This window comes from Lepus europaeus, chromosome 16 (genome assembly GCF_033115175.1).
Source record: "Lepus europaeus isolate LE1 chromosome 16, mLepTim1.pri, whole genome shotgun sequence".
Lineage (NCBI taxonomy): Eukaryota > Metazoa > Chordata > Mammalia > Lagomorpha > Leporidae > Lepus > Lepus europaeus.
The window spans coordinates 28,249,517-28,273,118 of NC_084842.1; the positions used below are offsets into that span (position 1 = coordinate 28,249,517).

At 41.4% G+C, this 23,602-nt stretch overlaps 1 protein-coding gene across 4 annotated transcripts in view; it reads right to left on the reverse strand.

Annotated features, from left to right (window-relative positions):
- Window positions 1-23,602, reverse strand: part of TENM3 (teneurin transmembrane protein 3) — a 657,699-nt gene that overhangs the window by 94,342 nt on the left and 539,755 nt on the right. For all 4 annotated transcript variants that reach the window (XM_062213567.1, XM_062213565.1, XM_062213566.1 and 1 more), the window contains one exon: window positions 16,016-16,201. In XM_062213567.1, the coding sequence (XP_062069551.1) occupies window positions 16,016-16,201 (186 nt within the window). The remainder of the gene's footprint in view (window positions 1-16,015; window positions 16,202-23,602) is intronic.

A 23,602-nucleotide genomic window follows, 5' to 3' on the forward strand; every position in this document is an offset into this window, starting at 1 on the left:
TTCCGTATGGAAGGTACCGAGCTGATGCAGTACGTACTGCCAACTTTTAGGGCCAAATGCGCCAGTCAGTGTTCACAGTTTCTGAAAACAAGAGGGTCCCACCTTCAGCTGGGGTGTCTCCCTGGCGGGCAGCTATGGGTGACCCTGCACATGTCGTCATAACAGCACATTTAGAACTTCACTGTGTGGCTTGTGCTCAGCAAAGATCACAGTGCAGAGTACAGCATTTTGGGAGTGTACAGGAAAGAGTTAAGGTGTGTGAAATAACCTCACAGGTAACTTTCTCTTGGCTTTTTATGACAGCAATATGGTGATCTTCTCCCCTGCACATACCAATATATTTGGAGACAATTACTCACATGCATAATCTTCACTCCTGGGGGCTCATGTGAAAAGCCAAGAGTTGGGTGGTATGTGAATAGCATTATTTTACACCCCATTCTTCACGTGGGGACTAATTAATGAATACCTAATGCCATTAATTCACAATTAGATCACTTATGTTTAACCACATGCTTTCTATGCATACATATATAAATATTAATTTTGGACAGGATGATAATCATTCAGCGCCATAACAATTAAACAGCTGTAACCTGTCTCCCGTGTTAAGTGATGGAGCTGCAGGCGTGCTCCATAAGCAGATGGTCTTACCCACCCATGCTTAATGTTAAAGACTTTTTTAAAAAACGAGGTGTTGACAAATCAGAACAAGTAGGCATAGTTTTAATGCAAATCGGCCAATTTGCAATGTAGATTACCCTAAAAACTAATTTGGTGTATAGGAAAAAATTAAGCTCTGTTGTTAAAGGAAGACGTTATATCACATTTGGATATAGTCGATTCCCCACCAACATAATTATTTACTAATTTCACTCAACCAACAGAGTTTAATGGAAAAGCAGCTGGCAAAGTATTCATATTCATGGACCTCCTTTGACTGCTCCTTAATTTATCCACGGCACATGCCTGTTAAATCCCAGCAATGATAGTCATATTTCAGACAGCTGTTTTCCAGCTTCATTAAAGAGGCACTCAAACAGGAGAGGGTCATTGAACCCATCATGAAGAAGAGTGATAGAAAAAACACTGGCTCTGGGCACTCCATAGTCTGCGACTTCGCTAACTATGAAAAGCGGGGAAGAGCCGTGGCTTGAGGGAGGGCTGGTACCATAACCAAACCTGAACTGTAAAAACAGCGAGGTGGAAAAGGAACTGCTCTCAATAAAAAGAGGCCATTTTCAGTTTGTCATATTCAAGACATATTTGTCATATTCAAGATTCTGCCTCTGTAAAGGATATGCATGTACTAGTGGGGGAGGAGTAATGCTGTTTCTTATCATGGTGGGCTTATTTCTACTCTTCCATTAGACAGAAAGCAAAGTTCTGACTTTTCACTTGTTCCACAAGGATCTCAACATGTAAGAAAAGTTACTTAAAAACCACATTAGCACTTCACTGGCTGCCTGAGACTCTACAGTTACCTGGCTCAAGTTTTAGGAGGAACACGGCAACTTTATAAACCAGCACAAGCTGTCATCTTTCTCTTCCTCATAATAGCATAAAACGGCCAACAACGCCTTATTTTGCATCCAATTCCACCCCTAAATGCTGGGGATCTCAACTTTTCAGTAAAAGATGCCTGATGAAAGTAAGAATGAAAGGAAGCACTTTTCATCTTTATTTCTGGATAAATTGTATATCCAGTCAATTGATTTTTAAAACCTCCTAGATAAAAGGTTTGGTCCTTAAGAGCATAGACAGTTTTTAAAAGGTGAAACCACTGAGGTGTTCCAGACTGAAAAAGATATTCCAGTATATTAGTAAATGAACAAAAAGCTTTTTCACAAAACAATATATTTTGACAACTAACCATAATTTGACATCTAACTTCATTGACTTTTATTCAGAATTTGTCTCTCAACTTTTAAGAAACTATTTAAATTGACTTAAGATGGAAATGCAGTTTAAGGAAGAAATATGGATATCCAAAGCATGGGCATATTCGAATTTAAAATTCTGTCATGGTATATAACATTTTAAGTCAAACTAATGGGTGCAAAAATTCCTTATGAGATAATAATTATGATTTATAAGTTGCTTCCCTAAGACACAGGGCACTTGCACAGTAAGTTATTTTTGAGACTTTAAAAAATTATCTAGGAAACCACTAAGTTCACAAGGGGAAATAAACATAAGACAGTAAGAAAGGAAGGAATCAAGGCTTGTCAAGCTGTGAGAAATCAGGGCATAATTCAATGACACCCAAGTGATCATAAAACGATACAAATCAGCAGCACTTTCTCATATGCTGCTCCCACTTGAGAAAAATGATAGTGGCTTTAGCCTTCCAGTCTTTCTGAACACAGCTGTTTTTAAAGCTGGTGGGCCATACAGTAAGCTGGGTAGGAAAAAAACCTTAATTTAACAGAAGCTATTGAAACCCAAGTTATACCACAGGAGGTAGATTTGAGAGAAATGTGTGCACAAATAACCACCATAGTACAGAATTCATTTATCATATGACTCTAAATAAATATGTGAAGCATATTTCTTCTAAAAGACTCAGATATTCTCATCCTCATAGGCTATGTGTATATTATGTAAGTGGAAAGATGTATGTTCAATCCAGATACACTCATTTTACTAAACAACGACTACATTCAGAATTGTTTTGGAAGCCCTTAAAAATGCTCCTTTTCTAAAGTATATAAGAACACATTTAACATTTCCCCAAATGATACACCTGCCACAGAAATTTACATTTCAGCAGCACTGTTGCCAATGGATTTGAAACTCTCAAGGCTTTAGCTGATGACTAAGTGCCTCTGTCCTTAGTGAGGATAAATCACAGCATGAAGGACACAACAGAGAGAAAGGGGACTCAAATGCCTGCTGTTAGCAGTGAAAGCTGTTTATGCCAGGGCCTGTGCTGTGGCATACTGGTGACCAGCAACTCCCATCTGGGCGCTGGTTCCAGTCCTGGTTGTTCCACTTCCAATCCAGCTCCCTGCTGATGCACCTGGGAAAGCAGCAGAAGATGCCCTGAATGCGTGGGCCCTACTTCCCATGGAAGACCCAGATGAAGCTCCTGGCTTGAACCTGGCCTAGCTCTGGCCATCTAGGGAGTGAACCGGCAGATGGAAGATCTCTCTCTCTCACACACTCACTCACTCTCTCTGTCCTCTGCCTCTCCTTCTCTGTAACCCTGACTTTCAAATATATAAATAAGTATTTTTTAAAAAAGAAAGTTGTTTATGTCTACATTTATTCCCATTCTTAGGGATAAACTGCTGCCTTGGAGAATTTTTTATTGGGAAATAAACTGTCAACATGATTAGAGAACCTGTCTCATGATGGCTCTTGGGATTAGCATTTCACTGACACACAGCAAGTTAGGTGCAGAGGTAAGTGAAGATTCTATTTCAAGCTCTGGCGAAGACGTGTCTGACTTGAGGATATAAGTCTGATGGGGATTTTGGATATATTTTACAAGGACACTTCAAAAATGTTCATGGAAAAATAAAAAGATTAAGTGTATTTGTGTACAAATAAATTTCATATGCAGGCACAGTTTTTTTTTTTTTTCCCCCCACACTATGCCTTTTCATCAAACTTTTTGAAGTTAGGCTTGTATTCCAGAAGTTTTTGGTGCCCAAATACTCTTATCTTTTAATTCCATTTCCACAAACTTTTTAAGTCCTCTCAATCGACTTGAGCAGGCAGGTTAAGAAGATAAAGAAGAGTGTGATATCACAAGGTTAAAGGCACACACACATCAGAATCCAGACTAGTAACAACTCTGAAACTTTACAGGAAATGGGTTGTAAAAGGTGGAAGGTGAATGATTCCAAAATGACAGAAACCCAGAGTCAGACTTACTCAAGTTTCACATTTAGACCACTAAATTAGTTTTTGTTGCTTGATTACTCTCGCTCAACAGGTTAAATAACATTGAGTGAAAGACTAATTTGACTTAAAGCGCAGATCTGCCTTTGCTTGCAACACAGGCTGCAATTAAGCTGAAACCGTGACCTGGTGTCCTTTAATGATGAAACCGGTACGTGTGAAGAGGAAGACCACTTGAAGGAGTGATTAATCACAACATCCGCACAGATAGCCACCGATACCGTACACAACAAGCCATCCATCATCCAAGCCCCTCCTCACAAAAACCAAACCAAACCAAATACTGTTCAACAGACTTGGAAACTATTACCTTCGTGGCAGTTTGCAAAACATGGAAAGGGAGAATGGAGCACTGACAACTTCAGAACACAGGGCCTGCACCCTTCAGAAGGAGTCAGGGGAGCGAGGTTTGCCATTTGTAGAAAGAGATTAAATGACTTCATTAAAAGAAGACCAATTCTGAAGGGGATTCCAGGGGACAGAGCACTGTCTATAAAACCGTTAACTGAACAAATGAGAGTACAGTGAGAAAAATCATATTGAGCCACCTTGAACAATACTGTTATCTCAATGGAAGAAACAGAGGCCTTAAAATCAACCTGATTTTCAGGACATGGGTGGTACTCAAATGGGCTCTGAAGGGGGCTTTCAGTGGTTCTTTCAGGAATCACCATCTCCTCTGTTGAATCATGCTTTTTATTTTTTATTTTTAAAGATTTATTTATTTGAAAGGCAAAGTTACAAAGAGGCAGAGAGAGGTCTTCCATCTGCTGGTTCACTTCCCAGATGGCCACAACGGCTGGAGCTGTGCTGATCCGAAGCCAGGAGCTTCTTCCAGGTCACCCATGCAGGTGCAGGGGCTCAAGGGCTTGGGCCATCTTCCACTGCTATCCCAGGCCATAGCAGAAAGCTGGATCGGAAGTGGAGCAGCCGGGACTCAAACCGGTGCCCACATGGGATGCTGGCACTGCAGGTGGCGGTTTTACCTGCTACGCCACAGCGCCGCCTGAATCATTTTTCTTTACATATGCTTAGAATAACTAGGACTGCACAGCAGCAGGAGGACTACCCCACACCCTGCCACCGCCAGAAGTTCTCTTCTGCTTGTTTCCTGGAAGCTGGTTTAGCAGGTCTGGATCTTCACAGTCAACACAAGTCAGCTTGGGACAATTTCCTTCTACTGGGCTCCGAGCCTAGTAAGCCCCGGAGGACATGCCCTCCACTGTGTATGATAGCACGTCTGGAGGCATCTGTCCACACTCTGAATGTGTGGGGAAGCGCGTGGCATTATTTCTCCTTGTACCCAGCATCACTACTGCTTTTATATGCAGAGGCTGATTTTCTCTGCATAAAGAAGGGAAGAATTAATCACAGCCAGTTTCTATTAATTTCAGTCCAAATACCCTAGCAACAACAATAGTAATAAAGCACATCTATGGTGTTTACTTTATGCCTAGAACTCTGCTGTGTGCTCTTCTATGTGTTCTAACCCATTTAACACTCTCAGAAACTCTATTTTTACTCCCACTTTATGGATGAGGAAACTCAGGTACAGAGACACAAGTGACTTCCCATAATCTCACAGCCAGCCAGTGACAGAGCTGGGAATAGGTGCAGATCCAGGCTCTGTGGGGCTTGTAACTTACATAATCGGGGAGGGGGGACCTAAGAGTACAAATTCCAGGGTGGGCACTGAGGTGCAGCAGCTTAAGCTGCACTAGTTAGAATGCCCGAATCCCATATCTGAGAGCTGCTTCGAGTAACGGGCACTCTGCTTCTGATCCAGCTTCCTGCTAACATGCCTGGGAAGAAAGTGGATGATGCCCAAGTACTTGGGTCCCTGCCACTCACAGGGAAGACATGGATGGGGTTCCAGTTTCCTGGCTTTGGCTTAACCCAGCTCTGCCTGCTGCAGGCAGCTTGTTGAAGAAGGTGCTGTGTCCCTGGTGCAGACTTCTCTAAGCTGTGACCTGGTGTTCCTGAGCTGCTGGTACTCCTGGGTCTGCTGCTCAGTGTCAACAGCAAACAGCACCTCGCCCAGCTCAACTTCAAAACCACTGGTCAACGTCTGCATCTACAACAGCTGGGATCTGAAGTAGGCCCCTTCCACTGGGCGGCTTTCATACTGAGCTCTAGCTTAACACCCTGGAGGGCAGGCAGCAGGTCAGTGCCCTTGGACTTGCTCACAGGCAGAGCTACTCTGTAGCTGAGGACCTCCAGGTCAGCTGGTAGACTAGGCTTCAGTCTCCTCCTAAGTTTTCTCAGCCATGACCTCAGATGAGCTTCTCTTGGTGCTCAAGATCTTGGCTAGGCCAGTGTCTGGAGTAGAATCCACTTCCACTCTGACCTAGCCACCCATTTAGCCCTTCAGGGCACTGACTACCTCTGGGTAGGTCAGCTCCTTCTTCAAGCCTTCTATCTGAATCTCCAGGTGGGTCCTGGCCTGGGTCAGCTGGTCTAACACCCTGCTCAAGCCACTGATGCTGGCCTCCATGCTCAGACACAGGGTCTGCTCTATCTCAAATTTAGTTTAGAAGTCATCTGTGGCCAGAAAGGCATTGTTGCACTGCAGTTCTTGACAGTGAATCTCATCCCGCAGGTCCTTCCTCGTGGTCTGGAAGTAGTGGTAGGAATCATGGGAGGGTCCAGGCCCTGGCTTCTGGTACCAGTCATGGATCTGCATAGCCAGCCCTCCAGCAGCTTGTTCCAGGGTGTACGCCTGGTCTTGGCATAGGCAGGAGGGTGGGTGGTTGGTGACGCTCTGTATTGTGATCTCACTGTTCACGGACAGCTTGTCAGACCCGGCCAGGGCACCTGCACAGCTCCTTCTGTAATCCTCTGAGGAGGACAAGGACATGAAGCAGCTGCAACACTGGGTGTGAGTACAAGGAGCCACCGCCTAGACTCCCACAGGACTAGGTCACTGATGCTGGTAGTTTCCGGGGGAAGTCATGGTCAGGTAAGAGATGTGAGTGACACTGGCCTGAGGAACTGCCATCGCGGAAGGAGTCAACCCCTCTGTTTTGATTAGACATTTTCTGTATCTGATGACGAGAAGAATTTTCAACAGACTAAGTTCAGTTTCAGTACAATTCAAACCTGTACTACCCAACCTGCTTGGGTGGGACCAGCTGTGGAAGACCAAGCCGTGCCTCCATAGGCTGTCAGAGTCTGTGCCCACCTGTCTGTCGTCAGGCAGGCCAGTGGGTGGCAGGAATACTGCTGGATGGTCAGCAGCAACAACCACCCACAGAGAGGAATGCCAGCGCATCTCACAGCCGTACCCAAGAACTCCAACGCAGACCCACTCCAGCTACTCCAGCATCACCCTGAGCAGGACGGCGTGGTGGAAAGGAAGCCAGAGCAGGAGAGGCAGAGGCGTTAGCTGACCTCGGATTAACATAGGTCAGATGAGCAAGATCAGAGGAGCACGTGGTGCCTGGGGGATCTCAGAAGGGTCTGGTGCAAGTGAAGAACCAAACACTCCCAAGTACGGTGTCTTGGCTCACTAGCACTGAATTAAAGGAAACAGGGAGGCTGTATGCCTCAGAACCAAAGACTTTCTAACTTCTCTTTTCCTCCCTAACAGCAGGGAGGGGCTCACTCTGAAATACCCTCATCTGATTGAGGAGACTTCTTCCAAAAGGAACTTGGTGTTTTGTTTTCAACACTCTCCCTAGGGGTCTCCTTAGAGAAGCAGGAGAGATTGGCTGGCAGAGGACAGGAGAGCAGACTAAGTCAGCGCACACAGGTTGGCTGACTTCACCCCTCAGGAGTGGAGGACCATGTCTCTGTCAAGGGCTATTCAGACATTTACATCATCATTCGAGTGCCATACAAAACCATCAACTTAAAAATCACCCTGCTGCAGACTTAACGACTGTTGAGTCCTTCCTGTGTTTGCCTTGGCAGGGCCAGACCCAGTGACTTCCCGGGCCTTGCACAGACCCAGGGCTGGACGTTCCCCACCCTGAGACCACCCTGTTGACGGTCCACCTGTCACCTTCCCATAATCTGTTCAAGAACTCTGCCAGATGGTTGTCTGTTCTTTGGGCCCATTCATTTTCCCTGAAAATCATTTGCTACCCCGAGTTATCCACATATGCATTTGCTTCTCCAGCACGAACCTGTGACACTTCCATACACACTAATAAACGTGCCTGCCTTTTTCTCCTTCTAATGAGCTTACTGTCTGTCGGATCACTTCAGCAAAACTTCAGAGTGTGAAAGGGAAATTTTCCTTGGTTCCTATTTGACCCTGATCCTTAAACTTGAGGCTCACAGTATGTATGTTTCTGGCCTGGTGGAGACCCAGATAGTAGAGTACTCTAAGTCCTTTCTTAGGGTCACTTTTCCTGGGATACTGACCAATATACCAATAAACTGACTGACTCCCAGAACAGTTATTTGTAGGTGTAATGTCACACCCTCTATCTACTTGTTATGGGGGAATCATAAATAAAAAGTGAATGAAGATATATTTTTAATAAAGATTAATTTTTTGGAATTTCATGTTTTATGATGAATATGATTCTCAATTGGGGGAACATTAGAGAAACAAATATTGATTCTCCTAATCTAAATGAACCATCTATTATTTTTTGTTTTCAAAATTGTCACCTATGTTATTATTTAACAGTTGATACAGTATTCCTTCACCATTATCTGGCATAAGAGAACACCTAGCTTAAGCTCTTGCACACTGATACAAGTTTGGCTTTCTACCCCACCCCATGTTGCTTAGTAGACAAGTCCCCAGCTGTGTGCATTTCATTTTCAGTTTCTAATCTCCAGCATGCCAAAACCCAGAGCAACCACGGTATTTAACAGAGGTGTGCTGGGCACTGTATGTCTAAGTTTGGTCTGAGCAAACAAAGCATGTCTTTGTGATCATTAATAATCTTGTTTCCCAACGTACTGAAGAATTAGAATAAAAACAAATAGCTGGTCTTTTGTAGCTTAAAGGAATTAGGATTTCCCTTAGGCCACATTTCCATTTGAATTGCCTGAAAGTACATGAAAATCAATGTAGCTCAATAAACAACCCTGTGTTTGAGACATTACTAGAAGAAAAATACCACAATATACTCTACCTTTCTTTCATCATCATGATTTTAAAAAACAATTCTAACCCCAACCCAAATATAGGAGCTTCTTGTTAAGCAATACCCATTCGGAGACTAGGTTGTATTTCATAACAAAGACAAAGAAATCTCATTAACTCTTTAACGTAAATGCCTTGGAGAGAATTCTTGTTTTACTTCCTTTTAAGATTAGTATCACAGACATTGTCTAGTTTAATTTTCTCTCTCTTACACCAAGTAGCAAAAACTAATTTATTGAGCACTACTTGCCTGCCACTTTACTAAGTGCTTTACATTCTAGTATTTCAGTTAATTCTAACAAACCTGTGAGGTATGAAACAGTCACATCTCATGTAAGGGGAGACATTCTTAGGTTAAATGACTGGCCCAGGGTCATCAATGGCATAGCAAAGATTCAAATTCTAAAATCTCTTAGAGTATTCTGCTTCAAATCTCACATAAAACTTATTATAGCCATTTTATATCCCATAAAAAAGCATAACTGTGGCCAAGAACAGTTAAGATACAAGGTATAGAAATAAATCACGGAATAAAAACATAACTTTTTAAAATTTCAAAGCCCATGTTTTTCTCATTATGTTACACTGACTTTTATAAAAATAGTACTCAGCATCATAGAGAAAGTGTTCAATAATTGCATAATGGACAAAGAAATGAATTAGGAAATGAAAAGTAACTGAGGAATGCCAAATGTGGTATCCTACAAAACAGGCCCTAAAGTGATCTGAAAACGTGAAGATTTGTTGCCATTTCTATTGCACAGGAAAAATGAAAATCCATGTTAAATGAAATTGGGAACCAAAAAGGAACCCTATGTTAAAATCTAGTAAAGCATTCAAATAGAGCAGAAATGTTAACAGTAAACAAATTGTAGCATAAAATTACTACCCGAGAGACTTAATATTTTGGGACAACTGAAGGGAAGAAGTTAAAAAATATACTCTTGTGGCCGGTGCCGTGGCTTAACAGGCCACACCGGGTTCTAGTCCCAGTTGGGGCGCCAGATTCTATCCCGGTTGCCCCTGTTCCAGGCCAGTTCTCTGCTATGGCCTGGGAAGGCAGTGGAGGATGGCCCAAGTCCTTGGGCCCTGCACCCGCATGGGAGACCAGGAGAAGCACCTGGCTCCTGGCTTCAGATCAGCGTGATGCACCGGCCACAGTGGCCATTGGAGGGTGAACCAACGGCAAAAAAGGAAGACCCTTCTCTCTGTCTCTCTCTCACACTATCCACTCTGCCTGTCAAAAAAAAAAAACAAAAACAAAAAAAAAAAAAACCCTCTTGTGAAAAAAACTCCTCAAGCTAACAATAAGAAAAAAATAAAAACCTCTAAATAATTATGGTATTATTAAATTAATGAAAGCTTAAACATTTCCTTGAGGAATGGGTGCTGCAGTACTGTGTTAAGCCACGGCTTGGGTCACCCAAGTTTTTGCTACACCACACTTTATACAACTTCCTGTTAACAGACCTGAGAAGTAGCAGATGATGGCCCAACTACTTAGGTTTCTGTCACTCATGTGGGAGAGCCAGCTAGAGTTCCAGGCTCCTGGCCTTGGCCTGGCCCAGCCCTAGCTATTGAAGGTATTTTAGGAGTCAATCAACAGATGAGAGAACCAGTGAGCGAGAGCCAGGCCTTCATTTTCTTCCTAACTCTCAATGGTAGTCAACTATCAAGTGTACACTCAAGCGCTTTCCCGCTTCAGGTCTCAATTTCGTCTACCACTTTCAGATGAAATGGATGATTTCAGGGGTGAATCTTTTCTTTTTGCTTTAAGATTTATTTACTTATTTGAGAAAGACTGTGTGTGTGTGTGAGAGAGAGAGAGACAGAGACAGAGAGCGAGTGAGAGAGACAGAGTGTGAACTATCTTCTTTCTGCTTTTCACTCCCAAAATGGCCACAACCGCTAGGGCTGGGCCAGGCTGAAGCCAGGAGCCAGGAAATCCATCTGGATAGCAGAACTCAAGTACTTGAGCCATCGACTGCTACCTCCCAGGCACATTAGCAGGGAGTTGGATTGGAAGCAGAGAAACCAGGATTTGATCCAGCACTCTGATATGGTAAATCTTTTCAATAAATGCTAACAAGAATGGTTCTTGTGAACATTACAAGTGAACATTAGTGAAAATTTGGTACTTAGGATTCTTCTACACCCAGGACTCATGAGTATATAGTATTACATTTAAAAGCTGCTGATTCTGGGGTTGGCGTTCTGGCACGGCAGGTTAAGCCTGGGACACCTCCAGTACCCCACGCTGCTTCTGATCCACCTTCTTGCTGATGTATCTGAGAAGTATCAGATGGTGGCCTAAGTACTAGGGGTTCCTGACACCCACTTGGGAGACCCAGATGGAATTTCTGGCTTCTGGGTTTAACCTGGCCCAGCCCTGGCTGTTGTAGGATTTGGGGAAGAAGATCAGCAGGTGGAAGCTATCGCTTTCTTTCTATCTCTTGATCTCTCCATCTCTCTTTTTCTGTCATTCTGTCTTTCAAACAAATACAATTTAAAAAATACTCTAAATTCATTCTGGTGTTTTGATTTAGCAGTTAAGACACAGGTTAAGGCGCCAGCACTGTGGCATAGCTGGTAAAGCCAATGCCTGTGACACTGGCATCCCATATGGGTGCTGGTTTGTGTTCTAGCTGCTCCACTTTTGATTCTGCTCCCTACTAATAGCTTGGGAAAACAGCAGAAGTGTTTGGGTCCCTGCCACCCACACAGGAGACCCAGAAGAAGGCTTCAGCCTGGCTCAATCCTGTCAGCTGTAGCCATCTGGGGAGTAGACCAGTGGATGGTTAGATCTCTCTCTGTCTGTCTAATCCTGACTTTCAAATAAATAGATAAATCTAAAAAAGAGACATAAGTTAACATACCCGTAGCCATACTGAAATGTCTGGGTTTGAGCCTGAGTCAAGCTTTCTGCTACTGCAGGCCCTGGGAGGTAGCAGGTGATGGCTGGAGTCAAGTTCCCGCCACCCATGGAAGAGACCTAGACTGAGTTCCTGACTTTGCCCCGGCCCAGTCCCAGCCATTATGTGTGCCTGGGGAGTGAACCAACAGATAAAAGCTCCCTGTCTCTGTCTCTCCATCTCTCAAATAATTAAAAAAAAAAAAAAGAAAAGAAAAAAAGGTTACTGATTCTGCCTACAAACATCTCAGCAGAGGCATGTGTGGTATTTGCATTGCTTCTATGGGCAGTTACCTCCAGCACAGCCTTTCCTCCTCTTTTTTCTAAGCAAAAAGAAAGAGAAGCAAACCAAATGAGTTGCTTTACATCACTACAGATTCTGATTTCAGTTAAATGATTTAATAAGGAGCATACTGAATTAGGTCATGACTAGTAACTCCCAGTAAAAAATTGTATCTGGAGCCACCTCAACTCTTAGAATGCAGACATAGCATTATAATATTCTGTCAACCATTACCTATAAAACATTTAACTACATTCATTATTTTTTTAACTTGCCTCTGGATCCACAAATATTCTTTCATCCTTCCTGCCTCATAAGAAACAAAGGTAGGCACATGAGGCTGATAATCACTGACCCCTGTTTGGAAGGGTCACATATACAGAAGGGTATCACCGTAGTTGAGCATCTTTATCAGTACTATTACTATTAAATGATGTTAGTGGTAAGTACTGGTGCTTATTTAATGTGGTTCAGTCATGTCACTTCTCTTTTCTTTTATAAAAAAAAGTCATAGTCATAAAATCTTTCTGGGGAAGAAAGGAGAAAATCTACGTTCATCACAAGACTGCTGAAAGTAGATTCCCCCCTGTTTCATTTTCTATCTGCATGCATCATTGGTCAAAGTCTAACTCAAGAAAGTAAAAGGAATTGGGACAATGAAGCTGCAGATGAATATGCCTAATGTCTTGAGTACATGACTCACAACAAGAGGAAAATACGAACATTCTAATAAAAACATCAGGATGGGATCCTCCCAGTAACAGGGTGCTCAGTGAACACTCTACATGCATAACCTACTTTTACAATCAAAATGCCTATGGTTTTAGGAAAGCATGAGCAGTTTATGAGGACAGTAAGATGACTAATGAAGAATATCTTTGTGCGTTCCATTAGGAACTTTCGTTAGCTTCTGTTTCATTTCTTCTCTCTCTCTCTCAATTAACTCCCCTGTGTGTACTCATTGAGCTGGCATGTAATTTGGTGAAGGAAAAATCTTGCTGATTTATGAGTATTTTGTCATAAAGTGGCAGCTTCTTTCAGCCAGATACATAACCGTTGAAACTGAGAGGAAACGCTTCAAACGGTAAGCACTCCACATGAGAAAAGACACCACAGTTTTCTGGGTTGCTGAACCAGTGGCTCACAAGTGGCCCCTTACTCTTCATTGTGGACATACATAGAGGTTGTGAGTGGGCAGGGGGAAAGCAACTGGATTTTTGGATGCCAAAATTTGGAATAACTAATTTTAATATAAAAGAGCGGTGCCGGTGTTGTGGTGTGCCTGGGAAAGCAGTGCTTTGGCCCCTGCACCTGCATGAGGGATCCAGAGGAAGCTCCTGGTTCCTGTCTTCGGATCGACCTGGCTCTGGCTGCTGTGGCCATTTGGGGAGTGAACCAGCGGATGGAAGACCTTTCTCTCTGTCTGTAGCTCTACATCTCAAATTAAACTAAGTAAAATCTTTAAAAAATATAAAAGAGCAAAATAATGATTTAAAGGTTCTACAGTCTTTTAAAGGGTTCATGACCTAGCTTTACTTTTAAATGAAGGAGATCCTTTATTTCCCACACTGTGGAAATATGTAGTATAAAAAACTGAAAAGAATAGAATGTGGAATTGTTGAGAACTACAGCAAGCATTAAATTGAAATAAAAAAGTTTGCTGCTAATAAAAATCTTGTTTCCCAACAATGAGAAAGTTGCTCAAGAACAGCCCATCTATGGGTAGCAACGAACTATGTACTGCTTCAATGAGAACAATCAAATTGAGTAGCTGTTAGAGTAACAACTGCCTACACATAACTTTTTGATATACTTTCTGGTTTTCAAAAGTTTATATACATATTTGTTTTACTTCCTAAATACAAAGTCATATACATATATTTTTTCTTTCCCAGTTAGAATCAATTCATTTCTTCTGACTAGGTATTGGGAGAATATGGTTAGAAAACATGTTTGTTTGTTGTTTTTCCTTCCTGCCTTACACCTGTGATATGGGAATTCCAAGATTTAAGGCATGGGGCTGTCTGGCCACTGGGGTACTGGACTCTGCATGTCCACAGAAGGACACACAATTCCTGCTGGTCAGCTTTTTTTCTGACTTAATGTAGTTCACATGAATGTCACACCTCCACTTCCTAAGGAGCCTGTCTTCTTAAACAGCAGCGGAGGGGGAAGCCATATCAGAAGTGTGGGGGTGAGTCCTCTGCAGGTGCTGAGCTGGTGCACGTTCGCAGTTGCTGTCCACGTCAGCAGAAAGCATGCATGCTTCCCAGTTGCAAGCAGTAAGCTCATACTCATCAGAGCAGATCCTCGGGCGCTGTCCAGTTAAGGGTTCACACCGCAGGCCTGCTCTACAGAAACTTGTAGGGCTGGCCCTTGGCTTCTGGAAATCTGGGCATTTCTCCTATGTTGATAAGATTATTTTGGCCACTTGGAGCTCTAAACACTCGTTTTTCTTTTGGGAGTCTGGAATGTTGGTAGTAGTGCTCAGGGATACCTCCTTGAATAGCCCCAACGAAAACCTTGGAATCCGAGCCTCCAGGGGGCATCCCCGGGCAGAAATACTGCCTGCACATTGATGCATTTCTCTGTTGGAGACCCCGGTCCATGTGCCCTCTCCCAGTGGGAGAGGTAGCCTGTGCATGAATTCCTCCAGACTTTGCCTGATGTGTCTTGTTCCCTATCCGATCAATGTAATAAACTGCAACTATGAGCCCAACAACAGGTTGCCAAACATGGCAGTGGCAATGGTACCCTCCAAACAGATGTCAGGGATGGCCATAAGATTAGAAAGAACCTTACAGGAAAATTACAAAGATTCAAGGGTGGCAATTTATAAAGCACACGATTTTAATTTTCCCAAGATGAAATTCCTGGCTCACCAATTCCTGTAAGCAAACAAGTGAAGTATGTAACACTTACAGATATACTGGAAGATTGAAGACGCAAACACTGCCCCCAATGGATAGCTTTACCAAATTTTACCCTATGGGTACAAAATAATGTGGACAAATACTGTACCTCAAATTCTGAAATGTTTTGGAGGACTCTACCATTAGTAATTAATGCTGTACACTCTCACTGAAATGAGGTGGAAATTTATTCCTCATTTTTGTTGTATTTTTTAAACTGAAGATTTGAATTTCACAACTCAAATGGTAAAAGCAAAGACACTGATTATCTTGAAAATAAGGGTCTATCCCCTCATATATTCTAAATATTTTATGGTCACATTAAATACCAGTTATGTACTAAGATTTTTATCTTAAATACTTATTTGTTTTGTTTATATCATCACATTCTTTAAAAGTGTTAAGCATATAGACGTAAGAACAGTTGGACTTGTATATTTTATTCTACTTCATTTATCATGATACTACAAAGTAACATCATAAAAAGTCAAACTTCTTTTTTGGAGACTTAATATACTGACAAGTCTATGTGTGACTATGGAATTGATAGAGGCCAACAAGCCCATCTAGTTGAAAAAAATTTCAAACCATGACTGTTATTAAAACATGGCAATATGGAATGCTAATATTCCATAGGCAAAATTCCACGAAAGTTAATTTATAAATGAGAAGTGGCCATCACCAAGAACAATGAATAAGAAAATTCTTATGACGGTTGCTCTAAAAAGAACTGATTTGTCATTGGAAAATGACAACCACAAACAAGGATTCCTTTAAGAAAGATGAGTAAAACATAACGTGAAGCAAGAAGGTTTGCCCACGTTGACACCAGCCCCCCTCCCAGGGCCCCTCCCGGCGCAAAGGTGGGCACAGCCGCGCAGGTGCAGTGAGCCTACCGATGGTGCAGTGCTCTCCGTTCCAGCCCTGGCTGCACTCGCACTTGCCGTCCTTGCAGGTCCCGTGCTCCGCACAGCGGGGGTGGCACGCTCTCTGATTACACGCTGGGCCCGTCCAGCCCTCCTCACAGCGACAAGTGCCCCCCATGCACACACCGTGGGAGCCACAGTCCACGGAACAGATTTCTAAATTGAAAAAACACAGGAGAGAAGGGTAACGGACGGTGAGATGGGGGATGAATAAGCAGTGCTCTATCCTCAGGTCAAATGTGATAAAGTGAAGTACAAAAGCACTGGACATAAATCAGAAGTATCTGCATTTGACAATCTCAGCATTGATCACTAGAGGTTATAAACAGGGGAATTTTACTTCTTTACCCGTCATTTAATTTTGTATGCTGCTGTAGTGGTGCATAAAATATACATGACACTTTTGTTATGAATAATTTCTTTATAGGTAAAATAGCATATATAGGTAAAATATCATATAGGAAGAATATTCATGTATATATATATATATATATCAATATGTATCAGTATCTGTTGGCAGCTCAGAAAGCACATATACACCAAATCAATGAAATAATTTCAATAAGCATCTCTAGTATATGACAGGTCAAATAGCAAGATGTGAAAAGGGATTATTCATAATGCCTCTGTTTAGATTTTTAAAACATTCAGAAACTTTCATTTAAGAAGAATCTATTACAGAAAGTAAATCTAGCTTGCTTCTGACACACACACATGCTGGTTAAATAACAGAAATTGTTGTTTTCCTATTCAGTAACCACCATTGTGTTGACAGATACAAATTGCTCAGCCCACATAGTAGAAAACCAGTTTAACAACATATAGATAAAAGTATTCACTTTGTCATTCAAAAAAAACCATGAAGTTTTCAACAGCTGGAAAGTAGCACATGTGAACAAGTGACTTCAGAAAGTACAACACCTGGTTGTTGTACCTGAAAAATAATACATGTCTGCAAGTATTTTTTTTCTTAAAGCTTTCTTCAAAGCTTTAATTTGATTAAATTGAGACAGAGCAAAAGAAAGAATAAGAAATTTGAAAGAGCATTTTTTTTTTTTGTTCTTTACATATAAAGTTAAGTACATTTTTTTTCCTAAGATCATAATTCTACTGTTTAGTTTTGTTTTTCTGGCAAAAATAAAAATGCTGAATAATAGCTTTTTCACCAAGATGGCACTGAAGGTGAAGAAGGAAGCTCCTGCCCCTCCTAAAGTTGAAGCCAAAGCAAAGGCCTTAAAGGCCAAGAAGGCAGTGCTGAAAGGCATCCACAGCCACAAGAAGAAGATCCGCACGTCCCCCACCTTCTGGCGGCCCAAGACACTACGCCTCCGACGGCAGCCCAAATACCCTCGGAAGAGCGCCACCAGGAGAAACAAGCTTGACCACTATGCCATCATCAAGTTCCCCCTGACCACGGAGTCGGCCATGAAGAAGATAGAAGACAACAACACACTGGTGTTCATTGTGGATGTCAAGGCCAACAAGCACCAGATCAAACAAGCTGTGAAGAAACTCTATGACATTGATGTGGCCAAAATCAACACCCTGATCAGACCTGACGGAGAGAAGAAGGCCTATGTGCGGCTGGCTCCTGACTATGATGCTCTGGGCATTGCCAACAAAATTGGGATCATCTGAACTGAGTCCAGCTGGCTAATTCTAAATATATGTTTTTCCACCATAAAAAAAATGCTGAATAATAAAAACCTGAAATCACTTCCAACAAATGGAAAATGGACTACAGTCCTTTCTGGTTATGTGGTCCCGTGCTTCTGTTTTTCCCCATTTCTTTCCCCAATAACATCTCTTGTCACTGTAATTCTCTATCTCACAGGCTCACTTTAAACACCGCTGTGGCACTATGAGAGCTGTAACATTTGTAATAAACAATACCCAGAACCATCTACTGGAAGAGAATAGTGTGTGAGCGTGTGTGTGCATGCATGCGTGTGTGTATTTATGTATATTTGCCACATTTTCTATCTCCTTTGAATCAGACTTTTGATTAAGAGATCCAAGATGGTTTGATTAACTTCAGAGCAACACAACATCAACTCAGTTCCAGAAAGCAGAGGTTTCTGAGGTACCCTTTTTTATTCAATCTAATCAATTTTTCATTAGGGTGAAGGTGTTTATCAGCATTTAGCACACTAGCTTTGAGCAAGGTGCGTCAATCTTTGTAATGAACTTATTAATTAGAGTTAATTTAATTGAAGTGGAATTGAAGGGCTAATTAATGGACAAACTGCTGATGAAGATAGAGGAAAGCCCTGTTGCTTTCAAACCTATAAACTTCCTGATGGAAATAATTCATCTCTTCTCTTTCAGCAGCTTAAGCAAATGTTTCTTCAGGTGTGAAAATCTACTCTTATTGAATTTAGATATCTGAAGGTCACTTCCAAAACAGAAAAGGTAGCTGGTAAAGTGCTTTCTTTGAGAATTCATCTAGTTAGCAATTCAGAATTATCCCACCAGTCTATTTTAAGCCACAGATATAAATTTATTTATTTATTTATTTTTATTTTTTGACAGGTAGAGTTATAGATAGTGAGAGAGAGAGACAGAGAGAAAGGTCCTCCTTCCGCTGGCTCACTCGCCAAATAGCTGCCAAGGCCAGCGCTGTGCTGATCTGAAGCCAGGAGCCAGGTGCTTCTTCCTGGTCTCCCACGTGAGTGCAGGGGTCCAGGCACTTGGGCCATACTCCACTGCCCTCCTGGGCCAGAGCAGAGAGCTGGACTGGGAGAGGAGCAGCCAGGACTAGAACCCAGCACCCACATGGGATGCCGGCGCTGCAGGCGGAGGATTAACCAAGTTGAGCCATGGTGTCGGCCCCAGGCCACAGATATAAATTAACAATAATATTTTTATAAGCTTTAAATGAGGATTGTACAACAGTTAGATAAGATGGAGGCACAAGAGACCAGATAGCTTCACAGGTTGACTGTACGCAAATCTGAGATCTTTACTATTCATTATAAGTAAGTTTTCTTTATGCAGTTACTAGAAAAGTTTAATGAATTTTTTCTGCACTTAATTTTTTCCTCCTAAAGAGGAGTGCTATATATACTGATGGTTAAATGTTAAGTTCTTGGTTTGCATTGGGGATATAAAGGTAAATAGGATGAATACTCCACTCCCTATTACTAAACAGTCATTTTGCCTACAGGTGAAATTAGATTTTCAACTAGCAAAACAATTACACCAGTATGAAAAATATCTAGTCTGAATATGCAAAATAATACATAATTTTGGCTGCTAATTTCACGTTTTAATTAACATTTATATCTTTTTAAAAAGCTATTCATAGCAGTATCATTTTATGAAGAGCACTGAATTAACAATTGAGCTATTTAGTTTCAATTACAAACTACTCTATAAAATAATTCAGGTAAGGTATTATAATAGCTTTATATGGCAAAAAAAGAGGGGTATTATGCTTGTTCCTACTTGGATAATTGTGGGAAGTAAATCAGAATGCTAATATTTCAAGCCAGCATTATTTTATGGCTAGTATTATATGCCTATTTTACTGATGGAGGCAGAAGAGACCTGAACCAAGTAGCTTTATTATACAAGTAATCATGTCTATAAAAATTAATTGGAGATTTTTTTTGGAGAATGCATTTGGTAGAGCCAGAAATATAAATAAGACTCCAAAAGTAACTAGATGCCTACTTTGACTTTTCTAAATTATAAAATATATTTTTAAGAACAGAGAACGCAAGTTAATATGTTACTGAAATCAATGCTGGAAGCTGTGCTTGATGAACAGGGGCTGGTGATGACTTCCTAAGACTCCTCAGTGAGCTATCAAGGCCCGTTCTAAGCTAGACCTCAATTTATATTTTTATTCTGATTTATACTCTACATGTCATTTCCTGTGCAGTTACACAGTCTCTAACCAGAATCTCTGGCTCCTCAAGCTATCTGAATCAACCAATGCTCTGATGAAGGAGTAATAAACAAGGTATGCACCTGCTGCCTCCAGAGGCATGTGGCCCAGAGATGGAGGGAGGAAGACTAACAAGGAAGAAGGCAGAGGAGGGAGGGAGGGAGGACCATTGGAAAGAAAGGTGGGAAGGAGGAACAGAAGGGAAGAAGTGGGACTGGGAGGGAGAAGGAAGGAAATTCACCTTGTAAGAAAAGAAAGGAAAATATATTGTCTCTTTAAATAGCATACAGGTTCAAGAGAAATGTTTCGTCAGTTTTACCAATTAGCCTATAAAATCTTTTCTAGTTTGGGCTTCTAAGATTCAATTTGTAGTAAATAAAGGAGAGCAGATAAATCTGTCATGCTGTTATTGATTCACAGGGTGGCAGAGATACAACCCAAGTAGCTCAAAATGCCAGGAAAGAGCAATTTATGAAAACTCTCAGTTTTTTAAAAAAGATTTATTTGTTTACTTGAAAGGCAGAGTTAAAGAGAGAAGAGGAGACACAGAAAGAGAGATCTTGCAGCTGCTGGGTCACTCCCCAAATTGTTGTAACAGCCAAGGATGGGCCAGGCAGAAGCCAGGAGCAAGAAACTCTACCCAGGTCTCTACTTGGGTGGCAGGCCCAAGTATTTGGGCCATCTTCCAGTGCTTTCCCAGCGCATTAGCAGGGCACTGGATCAGAAGTGGAGCAGCTGAGACTCATATGGGATGCTGGCATCTCAGACAGTGGCTTAACTCACTGTGCCACAATGCTGGCACCATGAAAACTACCAGTTTTTTTTTTTTAAATAAGCATATGAATTAGCTACCAAGCAAGATCTCATTTAGTTTTATGCATTTAGGTCATACTAATAAACGAAACAAATTAAACTTCATAAATCTCACATTTGAGGAACCACATCCAATCAATACTTTTATGTGGAAGTCCTCTGAATCAATGAGGAATTAAGTATGACAAACCACAATTAACTTTCAGAATACTACTTCCACAATATCTATGATCACCACAACCACTACTTTTATTAATGGTTAATACTTACTGAGTACTTATTTCGTATAAGGGACTATTGTAAGTATGTTTCCCATACTAACTCATTTAGTCTTTACCATAATTGCATAAGGGAGTACAGAGAAGTTAAATAACTGGCCAGTCCAGTTATTTAGTGAATGGCCAGTCCAAAATCTCAACCTAGGCTGTTCGCTCCAGAGTCTATGTTCTTAACCATGTACTGCTGAACAGCAGGTGCAGAGAAAGGGGTCAGCAGTGAGAGCCATCAGGACCAAACACAGAAGGACCTCTTCCCTGACCCTACACTCCTACACTTAGGCCAGTGATTTCTGGAGTCACCACTGCCAGCCACACTGTCCACTCTCTCCTGCTTTTCCCTCTCTCTTCTCTTCCTGCTCCTCTATTTCTTTTCCTTCTTCTTCTGTTTCTCATTCTGCCTTTTCTTTCTTCTCTTCCTTTGTACTATTTGTCTTTGTTTGGACAGGGTGAGAACCCAACAGAATTCATCATCTTCTCTATTTCTCACTTGTCTGTCTCCTCTTCAATCAGCCTCCCCCTTTCCCACTTTCTTTGCCTCATTCAGTGACTCACTGACATTAGCCCCAATCCTGGTTTCCGACTTACATCTCTTCTCATCAAATTTCGATATTCTGCATTCTCAGGAAACCTTTTCTGTTTTTTCTTAAACGTCACTCAGATTTATTATTTTTATTTCCACTCACAACAAACTAATTCCAGTCCTCTTTACCTCACATTTCTGGGCAGGTCCTCTAACTTGTCTTTCAGCCATCAAAGTCACACTGTTCCCATCCTCTGACACATACTCCATGTAACAGTTCAACACTACCTCAGCACGGCAGAGAGTCTACCATTACTATCCGTGAATTCGCCACTGTCTAAAACACCAATTTTAGTTTTAGAAATTTTATTTTGAAAATTAAGTTATTTGAAAGGCAGAGTTGCAGAGAGAGAGAGAGAGAGAGAGGGAGAGACAGAGTGAGAGAGAGCGAGAGAGTGAGAGTGAGAGTGAGAGTGAGAGACATATCTTCCATCCGCTAGTTCACTCCCCAAATGGCTGTGATGGCTGAGGCTGGGCCAGGCTTCTGCTGAGTCTCCCACGTGGGTGCAAGGGCCTAGGCACTTGGGCCATCCTCTGCTGTTTCCCAGGTACGTTAGCAGGGAGCTGGATCAGAAGTAGAGCAGCCAGAACTTGAACCAGCGCCCATATGGGATCCCAGAGTTGCAGGTGGCAGTTTAACCTCCTGCACCACAGCGTTGGCCCCTAAAATACCATTTTCAAATTATACCCCTCAGAAAGGAGCCTACCTTGATTCTTAATTCCAAATACTCTACCTTTCTGTCACTGTCTCATGTATATGCTAATGGTATTTCTTATACTTGGATCTTTGTCAATGGTAGGAGCAGCAATGACGGTGGTAGTGGTAGAAGCTATATTTAGAATTTATTTTGGGACAAACATTGTACTAAGTACTGAATATGCATTAATTCAGGTAATTTCCATAGCATCTCCATGAAGAATGTCCTATAGTATGGATGGGTGAACTGTGGCATGTAGTAATTTGTCTAAGGCTACATAGCTATGAAGGCACAGAGATAGGATAAAAACCTATGCATCTGACTTCAGTCTATACTTTCCAATACTATTCCCCTACCCAAAAGATACACTTCCTTCCTTTCCCAGATGGCCGTGTTTAAATAAAAGCAAGAAATGTTAATAAAAGTCTCCTTGAAAACTTTCAATACTCTTCTAAGTAGGATCATTCCTCTGAATGTCCCCTGAATTTAGTATATTATTCCATGTACTACTCAATGTGATATTAAACTGGAATGCACTGCTATCTAATTATTTCATCTTATTGCCCTAATTAAATGATAATCTGGATGCAAATGACATCTTCTCAAACTGTTGACTATGGAGTGGGTCATGGAATTAATTACTGGGTTGTAACTAGTATTTAAGAAAAAAAAATTTGAAAAGAAACCATTAATATATATATAACTTTGTAAAACTGTTTCCCCTGTGTGAGTCCTACATGTATAGGTGTATGAAGTCACAATGTACAAATTTAAGACTCAAGGTCACAAAAGCTACAGTTCTACAGGGCAGGCATAATTCATTATTCTTTTATTTCTACAGGGCCTACCACAGACTGTGCACATAGTGGGTGCTCTTAATAACATGGCTGATTGAGTAAAATTACTACCTGTAATTTCTGTTATATTCATATTACTATAAAAACTCACTGTATAGTCATTATACATACTGTAAATGTTTATATATGTATACTCTTTATTTAATCATGTTTGGCCTCATGTTGCCAAACAAGTTTTTTAATTGAGGCTTTGTTGTTTATCAGATATAATGTACTTATATCCCAAAGCTATGCATAGGCCCATAGGAAGGACAGTTTAAATCAGTAGTTCCATAAAGTGAGACAAGGTATCTTATGCAAATGAAAAATTTTTCTTCCAATACTGAAAGGTAAATTTCAATGAAAAATTGGCAAAACTTGTTTCCTTTTTACAAGACAGCTGTGTTTCATTATTTCTCATTTATTTATATAAATAACTTTACTAAAAATTGTATCAAGT